The sequence below is a fragment of the Lactuca sativa genome, chromosome 4 (genome assembly GCF_002870075.4).
Source record: "Lactuca sativa cultivar Salinas chromosome 4, Lsat_Salinas_v11, whole genome shotgun sequence".
Lineage (NCBI taxonomy): Eukaryota > Viridiplantae > Streptophyta > Magnoliopsida > Asterales > Asteraceae > Lactuca > Lactuca sativa.
This window is the reverse complement of record NC_056626.2, coordinates 353,709,920-353,725,202: the sequence shown is the minus strand read 5'-3', so window position 1 is coordinate 353,725,202 and position 15,283 is coordinate 353,709,920. Positions and strand designations below refer to the sequence as shown.

The 15,283-nt window shown below is 35.8% G+C and overlaps 1 protein-coding gene across 1 annotated transcript; it reads right to left on the bottom strand.

The window, feature by feature from the left end:
* Positions 1–12,365: 12,365 nt before the first annotated feature.
* Positions 12,366–13,286, bottom strand: LOC111918413 (uncharacterized). Its single transcript, XM_023914085.2, has one exon. It carries the CDS (start codon positions 13,284–13,286, stop codon positions 12,366–12,368), a length of 921 nt encoding a protein of 306 aa, XP_023769853.2.
* Positions 13,287–15,283: the final 1,997 nt, after the last annotated feature.

Sequence of the window (15,283 nt, the reverse complement as noted above, 5' to 3'; positions counted from 1 at the left end):
AAGTTGGGGAAAACTTTCCAACCTCGAGTTGGTGTATTCACGTTTAGTGGATGAATGGTTCGGGGAAACCAGGTCGGAGAGCTTCCGGCAAGGTACGAGTTTAGTCAGGATATAAGAATGCGGGGTAGCCGCATCATTCCCTAACAGCGAGTCAGTGAAGTGTTGTAATATTGCGGGTAAGCCGTAGCGTTCATTAGCATCTTAGTTAGCGGAGTGTGGGCGGGGGCCCGTATCTCCGACTTAGCATGATAAGAATCAGGAAAGTTTAGCTAGTTGAGATCAGAGGAAGAGTGGGTCTGCGTAGCCCTGGATAAGTGAGACCTGTGGGGAGAGGCCACTCCGAAGTATAGATGGGTGAGACCCATGGGCGAGGACCGTGTTCTTTTAGCAACAGGTGGGACCTGGTAGAGACCTTAGGGTAAGGTAGGGGATCCTAGATCTTCTAGAGCCAGAGTGGCTGGGTTGGTAGAGCAGTTCAGGTAGTCGTTGTATCTTCATAAGTCCTTGAGAGCGACTGAGGGAGTGTTCTTGCCTTCGGTAACCGGTAGGGGAACTGGTATTTTGGGTAATGATAGATCAGTCGGGACCAGGGTAGTCTCGGTTCATCAGGTAGAAGGATGGGAGTTAGCAAGACTTCAGTTAGGAATGATGGTAAGGGATTTGGTGTAGAAGCCGTGAGCTGATCGGGTGGTGCTAAGTTGCTCACCGTGGAATCAAATGATCTCAGAGTAAATGATTTGGCTCGGTGATGTTGTTCTCGTCTGAGCCTTAAACGTAGTAGAGAAGGATCTGCTACTCGAAGGATTGTCTGAATTCTCACGTTGGGTGGAGTTTCCAGTATTGGATCATCGTTGTGGGATTATTCCATGAGTATTAGTAGGATGGTCGGCACTGGTAGTGGCCGGGATTGCGGTTTCAACATAGGATTGGTCCTCAAAGGAGATTGGTAAGGTTTGTTTCTTATAGGAAGATGCCTTGGAAGGGCTGATGACAATACACGGAAAAGGGATGGACCTAATGGGTGAAGTGTGTAAAGTTGTAAGCGGATTGTAAGGTAGTTGACTGTGGCGGACTTCGAGGACGAAGTCTAGTTTAAGTGGAGGAGATTTGTAACACCCTGAATTTAGGAGGCCTAGAGAGGAAAGGAAACCTCAAAAGAGGAAGTGACTCATCGAGTAGATGGATGACTCGATGAGTAGGAGCGTGATTTTGGTCGCGGGTTAAGTGACCTACTCGACGAGTCAGAGGACTGACTCGGCGAGTTGGCCAGGTTTTGGGAAAACCCTAAATCGGGAGTTGGTGCCCTATATAAGCATCTTATTCTCATTCTATCAGCCTCATTTGTAGCCTTCATTGCCCAGAACCTGTCCCATGAAACCCTAGTGCTCTCTTTGAGTGTGTGAGCCTTTATTGAAGGATTTAGAGTGTTCTTGAAGTCTAGAAGAAGAAGAAGGAGGTTAGAGGTCCAAGAAGAAGGTTGTAGATCCAGGAAGTTTGCTTCATCTTCTTCAATTTCTGGTAATCAAGTTCTCACCTTGACTTCTAGTTTGTTTGATCTCCTTATGTCCCTTTTATGGATTTTATGGTCCAAGAAGGATATCTTGTGGGATTTGGACGTCCCCAAGCTAGATCCTTCCAGATTTAAAGGTGTTCAGAGTAGTAAAGACATAAAGGTGGGAGCTTTATGCCATTATACCTCTCTATGCATAGATTAATTGGATGTTATAGCCTTTTGAGCAAAAAGGGCCATGCATGGGTGCAAAGGTAGCAACTTTGTGTGATATCCCGACCCTAGGAGGGCAGATTTGGGTCTTGGATGCCTTGAGCTTGTCTGAAATCATCTGAATAGTGTTGGACATAGAGAGACTCGGCGAGTCAGGCCAGTTCTTGCCCCACAACCCTTCTATTAAGGGTATGAGTTGAGATTGGAAAGGGACTCAGCCAGTCTGAGTCCATAATGGTCATGAAGTACATTGTACTCGACGAGTTCAAGGAAGAACTCGGCGAGTCTAAGGCAATCTCCTTAGTTATGAAGATGGACTTGACGAGTTGTTCATACAACTTGGCGAGTCACAGTCTAGACACATTCATATGTGGATGATGAACTCGATGAGTTCAAGGATGAACTCGGCGAGTCGGTTGAAGATGGTCCCGATGATATGGTTGAAGGAGGACCCGTCGAGTTCTTGCTAGACTCAATGAATTGAGTCGAGGGATGTATTGGGTTGTAGGATATGAACTCGACGAGTTGGTAGACCAACTCGGTGAGTCAGGTCAATTGGATGTTGACTTTGACCGTTGACTTTGACCAAGTTTGATCAGGGTTGACTTTGACCAAGGTTGACTTTTGGATTATTGTGGTCTAAATGTTGTTTGGGTATTGATAGTTCAGGAAGCCGAAGGGTCAGCAGTTCAGAAGTGTCAGTTAGTAGTCAGAAGTGTTCAACAAATCTTCAGCAGTGCGAGGTGAGTCTCCTCACTGTGTGTATGGGTCTACGACCACAATGTCGGCCCTAGGCACTTATTGATATACGTTCGGGGTTACGACCTGATATCGGGCAAGGCCCGAGGAATGATAGGATGCTAGAGGTCTTTGTGATTCTTGCATGTGTTGGTATGATAGGATCCGGACCGAGGGTCCGATGTCGGGGTAAGCCCGAAGTACGTTAGATAATAGTATGTTTCCGGGCCGGGGGTCCGACATCGGGGTGTTCCCGAGGAAGATTCTTATATAGTGCGTTAGATTATACTTGTTGTCTTCGTGATACTTGTATGTACCTGGTAGGGAGGTGATTGCAGGCGAGGTCTCGTATCTCATCACTAGCTGAGTATGGATGGGGTTCCATATCTCGATATTAGCAGAACAGGGGCGAGGCCCGTGGTAGGAAGGATGTGAGTGTGGGTGGGGGCCCGTATCTCACTACTAGTAGGAGTGTGGATGGGGTTCCACTACTTCAGTAGCAGACCAGGGGCGGGGCCCAAGTTAGGTGAGGCCTTAGATCAGGGTATGGTTAGGGAATGTTTATGTATGTTTCAGTATGTTATTTGATCGTATGTATGTGTATGGCGGGTGAGGCCCAAAGACAGGGGGCTAAGGGAAACAGATTTGTATACCGAGCGGGGCTCGATGCCAGGTGGGACCTTATGCCAGGCGGGGCATGATGATGGACGGGGTCCAATGTCGGGTGAGGCCCAATGCAGCGGGCGGGGGCCCAATATGTGGTTATGTGCTCAGAATTATGTATGGCATGTTTGGATCAATAGATATGTATGGTATGTGGTAGGTTGGGGAACTCATTAAGCTTCGTGCTTAAGGGTTTCAGTTTTGGTTTCAGGTGTTTCCAATAACGGAATGAAGAGCTCGGGATGATCGCATTGCACACACCAAGAAGTTTAGCCTGGGATGTTTACTCTGATGAAATGAATAAGTGTTTTGAGAAAAATACTCTGATTTGTCATATAATCCTTTTTAGTATGTTTGAAATGATATAATGTTATAGTTAGTAATATCTTTAAAGAAATTTTTGGTCATGATTTTTGGGATGTTATAGTTTTTGATTGAGATGATTCTTGGTCAGAATTAGTTGTCATATGGGAGTATGGAAATGTTTCCATAATAGGATATGGTTAGAAAATCCATCTGTGAGTTGGAAATTTTAATGAAAAAGAAGTGTCCAACGAGTGTACCTTAAATTTGAGACTTCATTACCATGGAATTGTTTTGAGTAACAAGTTTTAGTGGAACATTCTGTAATATTGAAATTCAAAGCCTCAATCTTTTGACTTTAGAACCTCGAAATCATATAAGGTCAATGCATGTAAAGATGAAATTCCATTACATCTTAGATAACGACAAGAATTGGGAATTATGAAATTAGAATCATTGAAGTAATGTCCAGTCGATCTATTCACAAAGGAATGACCATAAAGAGACATAGTATGAAAAACATGATTGATGTTATTTAATTCAAGTGGTTAGTTGATTACACGAAGCAATCTACAATGAATAAATTTGTAATTGTTATAGTGACTAAATAATTGGGATGTATTTATAATCAAAGGATTTGATACCATAGTTAATTAGTTGATTATTGTGTTTCACTTTGTATGTTTACTTCCCTGAGTAATTTAAATATTATTCAAAAATTCCACAGGTGGTCATACTTTTGGGGGTACGTAATGATTTAAGACTATCATGGATTGTCAATAGAATTATTTATTGTAAATTTGTATTACATAAGGTTTGATATTATGCTCATGAGTGCTTGAATAAATTTTGAGTATTGGATAAACTTACGCTTAGAGATTACTTCATGGATTTAATCACGAGTAATTCTAAGACAATAATATCTACTATTCTTAAAGCAGAGATATATAGTTCATAGTTTACAAATCAGTTATGTATTGGTTTGCTCAAACATATCTCGTAAGCGGGTGTTATAAAGAGAAATTCTATGTGTGATTTGGTAAGTAAAATGTATGGTTATATAGTCAAAGTAATTTTTTCCTTTTTCCCTAACAGGAAAAACGATATCTTTGGGCCTCTTGGTGATTGGAGTTGATCTATAAAAACCAGGCGTAGTCCGGACTGAATTGATGTGTTTGATTTTGTATTTTGAACTTGATCATGAAAATCGGATACCGAGAAACAAACAAACGAACATGACGTTGATAATTTAATCCATGACTATGTTCATACAATATCTTGTGGAACGAAGGAATAGCTGGTCACATATCTTAGGGCCAATGTCTGATTTGAATCAGAGTTTGGCAGTGACTTTGGAAAACACTTTTTGTTGTTTGGTTTAGGGTTATACTGGAAATTTTAGTTATAGAGTTATCCAAGTGGGAGATTGTCGGATTAACTAAATTGGTCTTAACTAAATTGGTGTATTCTTATAAATAAAAGTGAAGTACTTTTTGGATTGCCCTCGTAACCAGAAATAGCTAGAATTGATATTAGGAGAAAGATAAAATAATTTGTTAATATATTATATGATTAATATATTAATTAGAAATAGTTAATAATTAATTATGAATTAATTATAAATACTTGGAATTAATTAATTATTAATCAGAATTAATCTATAATTAATTTGGGGTTAAGTGATATTAATTAAAGGTGCAACGGATGAATTGTAATTGTTCATAATTAAGCAATGAGGGAAATACTAGATGGTTCTATAAGGTGGACGGTTTTATGGAGCTTTTAGGGTTTCTGGAAGCCTCCTAGAGCTGATAAGGATTACTACCTTGAATAAATTAAATCCAATATTTAATTATTCAAATTAGGGTTTATCCTTGTGATCCCCTAGCTATAAATATGACCCTTGAGCTCATTAATTTTGTGGTTCTCACTACCTAAAAGGTTATAAACAAAATTCCTTCATCCCTCCTTTCTTTCCTCTTCATTTTAGGGTTTTAGGTGTGAGCCATTAGAGACAGCCATATTTTTGGTGCTAGCTTTTTAAGGATCAATAAAGGATTTAAGGATATTGTTTAGTATAACAATATCAAAGGTATGTAACCCTATCTTGTAAATTTTAATTATAGCATAGGTTTCTTATAGTTTCATAGTATGTTGTTATTAATGTGTAAAGACATAGATCCTTTAGGTTGCATGTACCCTTAAGAGTTTAATTGATTTTTCCACATGAAAATAGAGCTTGTAACTTATGAATTCCATCACTTGGAGCTTTAGAAGGAAGATCCAACTCCCTTGGAGCTTGTGAAGTATATTATGGTGGTGATTCTTCGGTGATAGCTCTTCCTGTACCATTGTAAGTCATTAAGATTCAGTCTTTATGCTTATTAATCCTTGGATATTTAGTTTTATGCTTGTTTATGTCATGATTATGGATCATGAGTGGAGTTATGGAGAACTCCAAGATAAAGGTTGTAACTTTATGGTGCCTTAAGGTTCCAAGAGCATTTTATGCCATGCATCTGGTCTTTAACCTTCATTCGGTTCCATGCTTGGAATTTGAACAATATTTTCACATTTTTAACCTAGAATGATGAGAGACATACATAGGACATGCATGTCCATAAAGTTACTCTTTTTATGAACCATTAGTGAATATTAAATCCTTCTAGGAAGTATGGGACTTAGACTCAATGGATTAAGTGCTTAATGGGAGTATTAATTTGCCAGATATACCACGGTACGATGGCAAGGAGGGTCGTGTCTGTCTGCTCGTGGCTTGGCCACGACACGGTGACCATTGAATTTGAACAAGTTTGAATTTTGGGTCAACTGTATTAGATTGAGTCTTAAAGGGAAAAATAGGTCTTTTGTTCCTAAATTAGCTTATTTCATACCCAAATTGCTAAAACAAGTTTATTTCAGTATGTTCCTTAATTCTTTAATTATGGTCATTAATTATATAGTGGTTCGAGACAGTATTAGTACCGCTTAGCTCAATGTGTGGATTGCTTCATCAGTCACTCAGGTGAGTTCTCGCGAACTTACTTACTATGTATTTTATATGTTATATGCTAGTCAAGCTAGAGATAAACCTCTTTGATGGAATTGAGACCATGACAGGCCTCTCTGAGGGAAGTGGTCAAGATCATGATGGAATGATAAGAAGGAAGTGGTGAATACGAAGTCACTAGAGATAGACCGCTCAGAGGGAATCTAGTAACTGTGGTCAAATTTGTTTAGCATACTAATAGGTTTACATTTCAGTTATATGTCTATGTGTTTCAGTTATGTGATTACGGGTTTATGTGTTTATGTGTTTAGTTATATATTTATGTGTAAGCTCCAAAATTCATATCATTTATATAGTGATTAAGTGTTATGATTACTCACTAAGTTTTAGGCTTACAGTTGCTACTTCATATTTTTAGTTTCATGCCCTTTAGCTGGAAGTGCAAGGAGCATGCATGACTGGGATATTTGGACATTCTTGGAAGGGCATGACATGTAGTTTAACCATTCTATGTTACGTTATGGTTTAGAAAACAAAGCTTAACTTTTGCATTTTTACTATGAATATGTTGGTGTGACATGTCAAGGATGATATTATGAGTTAATAATTAATACAAATAAAACTTTTGTGTAAAACCTATAATATGATTTGCAAAGTTTTATGGTTGGACTTATTGGGTGTTACAGCTCGCCAATCTGCAACTCCGACTAGCAACCTTTGTGGCTGGTGAGCTCTTCGTCCTTATCTCCGCTATATTTGTAACTTTTTTTTCTTTTTCTCTTTCTATCTTTTTATCTTACTCTTTCTCTCGTTAGATGATTAGTGTAATAATGTAATATAACTTGATACGATATTAGCAAAAAAAATTGAAAGACATATTAGGTTATGAGTTGTTAAAGTATTTAAAAGGTTGCCAAAAAATGCTTTATTAGTATTCTTATTTATTAGCTGTTATTTAATTAAACAAAAGAATGTTATAAAAATCTTTTAGAACAATTATGTTTTTTAAAAATCCAGCTTAGTTGGATTGATGCGTTGGGTTTTATACTCATGTGGGGCATGATGTCGAGAGTTTGATTCCCTTAAATCATATTTTTAGGTGCTCCATATGGTGAAATTTTTCCCTGGAAATCCCTTGTGTTTTGAGTTTGCCTTGTAAAGGAGCTCGAACTCGGGTCTCCACTATAACATTATAGGTGGACGGGTTACCACTTAATAATTTGTTGTTTAAAAGAAATCCTAATCCAAATGATGTACTATACGTGTGTTTTGGATTGCTTATATAAAAAAACTCATGTCTTTTTAGTAAAACTATTTATTACCTTATCTGGCATCAAAATGGTGTTTTTTTAAAGAAAAATTGTTTAGCTTATACGGTACCAAAAGATAATAAGTTAATAAGTTACTTTTTAGTGTTTTGCAAATGATGCTTTATGTGTAATTAGGAAATAAACATTTCATCAATAAGTCAATAAGTAAGAAGAAATTAACTTATCAAAAACTCATTATTTAAGTCCATAAGGACTTATGAAATTATTCTATCCAAACACTTAAAACTCCTTAATACCATGTCAAACTTCAATAAGTCAATGGAAACTTCAATTAAGCAATCCCAAACACATCATATATAGATCTCTCTATCCAACTTTTGTTAAAAATATAATACATACTAACTTTCTTAAAATTCTTATATATAATAAAAAGCTTACAAAAATTCCAGTGGGCATGTACAATAACTTTGTTTGTTTCAAAGTAACTTTAATATTTATTATTAATGGTTAGTTTTGTTATATGGTAAACTTTTGGTTTTGGCCCCTCCGTCAATATTGTTTTGTAATGCCCACTTTATAGGTATGAACTACTTTAATTTTTTTAGATTGTTCAAGTTAGAATCGAGTTGTTGGTCTAATCACCGGTGTACCTGTGATGGGAGCCTAACAATTAAGGTGCGAAATTCCATACAAAATGTCCAGGGTTCAAAATTGTGGCATGTCCAAATTATCGCTTATGTTCCGCGATTGATTTTCCATGTGAGCCTTGCGACGGGTTAACATAGGTCGCTCTGATTTACCTTTTTTCCGTGATTCAATATAGGGATGAGCATAGGCGGATACCCGCATCATTTAACCGGAACTGGAACTGGAACCGAAACCAGTGGTTCTTGTGAAGTTAGAACTGGAACCGGAACTGATCTAGGCGGTTCTTAAATTTTTGGAACCGGTAGTTCTGGTTACAGGGAGCGGGTAACCCGGTTATTTCATTTTTTTAGTTTCATTAATGCAAAATAATTCTTAGCCGTTAAAACAAAAAGTAAATATTATAACTAGTTCATTAAGATACAAGTTACAAACGACAGAAAAATAACCGTTTTAAAAGATAATCCAAGTTGGTAAATATAAGTCATAAAACAAAGTTCATGTTCTTACCATCAACCTGTTAATGTTATTTAACATTAGATATTTTCAAAAGATATTACCATCATGTATGCTCAAATTGTTTTGCATTCATGCATTCACATTAACACCAAACCATTTGTTTTGAAAAACAAATTGCAAATATGACTTATAGCATGTTACTTCCAAGATCCAATTAGATAGTTCCAACAAATATCTTAGTCATCAACGTTCTTACAGCCCAGTCATTTAAAAATTAACTATTTTTAAATTTTAATATTTCAAAACCGGTTCCGACGGTTACCTGGCGGGTAACGGTTCCTAAAAAATGAAAACCGGAACCAATCCTTGGCGGTTCCCACTTTGAGGAATCGGTACCGGAACCAATGACCTCAGTTTCGGATCCATAACCAATGGTTCCAAGCCGACTACGGTACCAAAAGCGGGTACCTGCTATCCATGCTCAACCCTAATCAATACCATTTTATTGGGTTTAAATTCATCCCAATAGGTTTATAAGAACCTATAAAATTGTTTATTTATCTATCAAATACAATTAATATAAACAAATAACCCAAAAAACAAATTGAATACCGAGTAAATTACAGGTTTGTTCTCTGTAGTTTTGGAAATTTGATACCAATGATTCTTATGCTTAAGAAATCCACCAACTTTGGTCCTTATCCCCGTTACCTACAATGCTTTCCAACATTGATATGAATTATAAGTGGTGGTGGGAGAAGATGGTGAAGGCAGTAGTTTGTAAATAAAGTGGAGATGGTGCTCCTCCAAATAGGAGATGAAGGAAGCAAATCACCCGGAGTTAGATGCAAGAAAGAGACGGAAGGGAGGTAGCCGCTAGACATATGTTGGGAAAGAGTGCTTTTCAGAGAGAAAGAGACGGAAAAGAGGTAGCCGCTAGACATACGATTAGGAAAGAGTGTGTTTATCGGAGATAAAGGGGGTTGTCGGAGATGAAAGTGAAAGGCGGAGTAAGGAGAGAGCATGAAGATGGGGATTGTGATGGTGAGTTAGTGACGATGGAACCTGTTAGGGTTTGTATTCTGAGTTTTTAAACTTTAATACAAAAGTAGTCCCGAAGTTCAGAAAATGAAAAGAAAGAAGAAATAGACACAAAATTAGTGTAACCTGGTCATTTTTCATATATTTAAAGAAATCAGTTTAACGGTAACTAAGATACTAATTAAGATAGAGACCAAATCTAGTATGAATTCACAAAACTAGGGGTCTCAATTTATGGCACGACACGACAAAAATACACGAAAGAAAACAAAATAGGGACGAAATCAAAATTCAAATTCGTGTTCGTGTCAATATTAAAAAGCACGATGCCGTGTCGTGTCGTGTTCGTGTTTGTGTTTATAAATCGACATGAAATTCATTATATATATATATATATATATATATATATATATATATATATATATATATATATATATATATATATAAGTATGAATTAAATAAACTAATAATTATGTAAAGTTATCTTTGTTGTGTCGTGTTATAATTGGTTCGTTTTAATGTTAGTGAAAAAAACACAACATCGTGTCTTATCGTGTTCGTATTAAACAAAACATTATCGTATCAGACAAAAAAACCACATGAGTACTCAATTTGACAGCCGTAACTATAACCAAACCTAAGAAATGTATACCACTAGGAGCATAACTAGAATTTACTAATATTATTTGTCATTTCATTACGTTGACCTTTAAAAAAAAAAAAATAAACTCGTTTTACAAATATCAGACTAAAAAAAATATCAAAAGAGTTGACATGACATATATAAAAAATGATATAACCTGGTTTCCTGTGTGTATTGGTGTTATATCAGTCTCAGGTGACCTGTGAACATGAAGACGTAGGCTTTGAAATAGATAATTAGAGTATTAGGTAGGGTCGACATCATTCTGAACCATACCCATAAAGTTATTGTAGTCTGCTTCCTGGCTTCCATAGGTGCTCTATTTGGCGTGCCTATACCCTTCTCATCAATGTTCCTCTGCACCCCACCACCACCACCACCGGCCCCTACTACTACACTTTAATTATGATCACCACCGTACAACCACCACTTCCTCCACCGCATTGGATCCATCTCCATCTTCAAAAATCCAAACATCCACCACCTTCTACATCCCATAAAAGGTAACGTTTACTTAATTAAAAGCATCAAATTCTATATGCTTTAATTATGACTTGAATTGACCGGCCATTTACACCACCGTACTTACCACCACCATCACCACTTTTGAGTTGTTTCTCAGCCATTGGTTTAATTTATGAACTCGTTATTTAGCACATGATGATATTAATTGACGAATTAAATCTAGTAATAAATGTACAAATGAGAGATATTATATAACATGGTTTTGGTTTTTTGTATATATTTCCAATAGTATATATATGAACCAAAAATTAAAATATAAGGTTAAGTTAATGATTTGGTAACTAATTATCTTGTTTTTCTAATTTAAGTAAATGGCTATTTCCTTTTTTGTGAAATTAGATCATTAAAATTTAAATATAAATGGTTAACTAAGTTATTTGGTCACTAAATGTTGATATGGGTGTTTATTAAGGTAGCATATTAAATCTAAAATAACTACTTAGTAGTATAATTAACAAAAATACATCTTAATTCACACATTCAACATAAAAGTTCACACCCATATATCACAAGGTCTACAATTTATCTTGTTAAAAAAAAAACTCATATATGTTTATTGGTTATAAAACATACTCCCTCCGTTTCAAAATTATAGTCTATCTTTCCTTTTTGGTTTGTTCCATAATAATAGTCTACTTCTAAAAATAAATAACATTTTTACCAAAATACCCCCTCATTATTACTTAACCAACTAAACATTTAATAGAACATTAAATGCAAAGTAAGGACAAAACTGTCATTTTATTATATAAAGTTAGTGGTAATTAATGCTTTCTTAATCTGTGTGTTTTTTGTCTGTGGACAATAATATTAGGACGGAGGGAGTATATCACATAAAATCGATGTGAAGTGTATCACTTATTTGGTAAGATACCTAAAATTTATATTACAATGATATATGTAAAATAATAACATTTTAGTTGACATTGTTGAAGAAATTAAGTAAATTGTTACTAAAGTCAATAAAATTGAAATTATTGGTTTTCATACCAATATAAGTTAATTAAAAAAATATATACAAAAATACAAACATTGATTATATTATCTTTCACTAACTAAAAGTGGAAAACAAAAATACTTTTGTTGCATGTACAATACTTTAATCATCAATCACTTACATTATACTTTTTAATTATAATAAATTAAAAAGCTTTAGTTACAATGATTTCTCATTTCTAGAACAACATGACCTCAATACCCCCAAATCAAAACAAAAAAACCCATAAAAAGCAAAAAAAGAAAACATTCCCTGATTAAAAAGTTAAATTAATCTATCCAAAAAAGTTGTCGATTAAAGAATCATTACAACTTACAAGCATGCTTAACCATAATCATCTCCATGATTCAACCTGCAGTTGGAGCAGCAATCGAAAGCTGCTTTAACCATTCAAACGTCCGATGACGTGACGCCGCTCGTTTCCCTTCTCCGGTGATCGTTCTTTCTTCCGACACTTTCGAATTCTGTAACGCGATAATCTTTTCTTCTTTTGTCGTCATCTTCTTCGGATTTGTTTCTTTTACTGTACTTTCGATTGAATCTGCAGAGCATTTACACCCACTAAAAAACAATCTCTGTTTTTTCTTCGTGTTCTTCCGATGTATCTGGTTTTGATTTTGATTCTGATTTTGGTCGATGGTGCTGTTCATACTACTGCTAGTGCTGCTACTGTTGCTGTTATGGCTTCCGAATCTCTTGCTCCGGTTTTTTAGATCCAATAACCCGATTTCTTGTGGTTTCAACAACCCCACCTGTAAAAAGCTCCATAACGATGAAGTTTTCTGGTTAGAATGTGAAAGGGTCCGGAAACTTTGGGTTCGGATCTGTGGCGATGGACTCGGGTGTGAATGGAACTGGTTTCGGATCCTGTGTTTATACCCGTTTGATCGAATCATTATCGGGTCATTTCTGTTGATAATTCTACTACTCACAACTCGCATGGATGCCGACCGGTTAATTTTCCGGGTAATTCCGTCGGTGTCGGAGCTAACTGAGTGGCGCAACGGTAGAAGCTGACCTTCGAAGAAGACATCCTCGGCGGTGCACATGTTTTCCGGTGAAGTACAGGCGGCGCCACCGTAACAGAATCCGAATTCGAAGTCTTCTGTAGTATTATTATCTTCTTCTTCTTTCTTTGAAATTTTCTCGATTTCTTGATCGTTTGTGGGAAGATCGCAAAGAGATAAAGTTTCTTCTTCATCTTCGAAACATTGATTCTCATGGGAATTGAAGTGAACCCAATTATCATTGCAGCGAATTGTTGCCATTTTTGTGGGTGAATTTGTACGTTTAGCCATTGAAGATATGATGTGGGAGGTCTGGTTTTTTTTATAGGGGAGTGGGTGGGACAAAAGAAAACAAGAGTTCAGAAAAAACACAAATGATTATAGAAGCAGAAAATTTACATAAATGGTACATTACTTTATAAGTATAACATATTTAGTCCCTTAACTTTATCACCTAAAACTACTCTACAACTAATTATTGAACATCGTTGTCTATTGATCTTGGTGAGGTCAGTCAAAGTTCACTACAGTCTGGAAAAGGAAATAATGCATAGTGAACAGAGCGTTGAATGGAATTATGTTGTTAAGAATTCAAATTTCTATTTCTGACATATTTATTTGAAAAGAAAATAATTTAAAATAACCCATTTCATTGAGGTTACTCCTTTTGTTTTTTCATATTGTATCAATGAAGTTAGCAATTAGTAACAAAGTGCGTAAGGGAAAATGATTTACAAGCCCACAGAAGTTTCCAAACTGTTCAAAAAACCCCAATCATGTTTTGTTTGTTCAAAAAAACCCAACGAACTTAACATTTTGTTTAAAAAGCCTAACTAAGTTATACTTTCCTGAAAGTCAAATAAGAGAAATAGATGACGTGACTTATTACCGTATCGGAAAAATGACTTGTTAAACCAACAAAGTTTTCAAAACGTTTAAAAAACTCCAATCATGTTTTGACTGTTCAAAAATCCCAATGAACTTAAACAAAACAAAATTTGGGTTTTTTGAACGGTTTGGAACTTTGTTGGACTTTTTAGATAAAAAGTTAAGTTTGTTGGATTTTTTTGAACAGACAAAACATAATTGAGATTTTTTGAATGGTTTGAAAACTTTATTGGGCTTTTAAGTCATTTTCCCAAATGTGTAACCTATAATATGGCTAATGAGTAATGAACCTTGATTGCCATATAATTGGAGGCATTTTTTAATTAGGGTATAGTTGAGGGACTATGGATATAAATTGTGGTTATAAAAAAGTGGATTTTTTTTACAAGTTGGTAAAAGACGCCGGCATGCGAAGACTAAAATCACTTGAACTTCTAATGCCCATTTGTTCCCCTTTCATACCATCATCATCATCCACTCGTATGAATATTTTCAACTTGTAGTGAAATAAAAATATTCCATGTTTTTGTGGCTTGTGGGTGGGGGTTTGGGGTGGGCCACGACATGCACATAGAATCGTAAATTTTTAGATTTTAGTTATATAAAAAGGTTTCTCACTAAAATATTATAAAAGGCAGGTTTAAAAAAAATTAATAGACCGACTATGTGAGTGTCCTTTGACCTATGTATTAGAATGTACTAGCACTAATAATATTTTGGATATAAATGACCCTATACACCGGACCCTTGTATGTAATTTCACTTCTCAAATGCAAGATTTCTCATCGTAAAGACATAAAAAGGCATAAAAGATGTACTTAAATTAGTGTGAATGACCATTTTTGACTTACGAACTATGCTAAACTCGATAAACAACATTATTCAGGATACAACTTTTTCTGAAGTTCAATTCTTGCTATAAACAACATTATTCAAGATACAACTTTTACAAACTACATCATGACAACAAATTTTAAACAATAATATTCATTGGTTAACAAATTTATACGTATAACAAAAAAAAAATTGTAAATATTAATTTTTGATATTTTCCTAGCATTATCTTTTTTGTTTGCGAGAGTTATTTGACCTGTTTAGTAGAGATATCGATGTCGTCGGGTTTGGAATGACTCTGACGTTGCCTATTGTGTTATTTGATCTAACACTCCACGGCAAGCCGCAAAGGGAATTTAAGGACATTGTTGGCATGTCGGATTTGTATAGTTATATCGACATTCATTTTTGTAACCTCGGTTGTATTAAACGTATGAGAGAGTCGATGAATCTTCGATGGGATCATGAAGTAGGCTTGAAAGAGTAGATGTGCCTAATGGCGAAGATTCACTACAAATGGGAGAAGTCTGGCAAAA

Coding starts and splice junctions, on each gene's coding strand:
- LOC111918413 (XM_023914085.2), bottom strand. CDS start 13,286: ATGGCAACAATTCGCTGCAATGATAATTGGGTTCACTTCAATTCCCAT.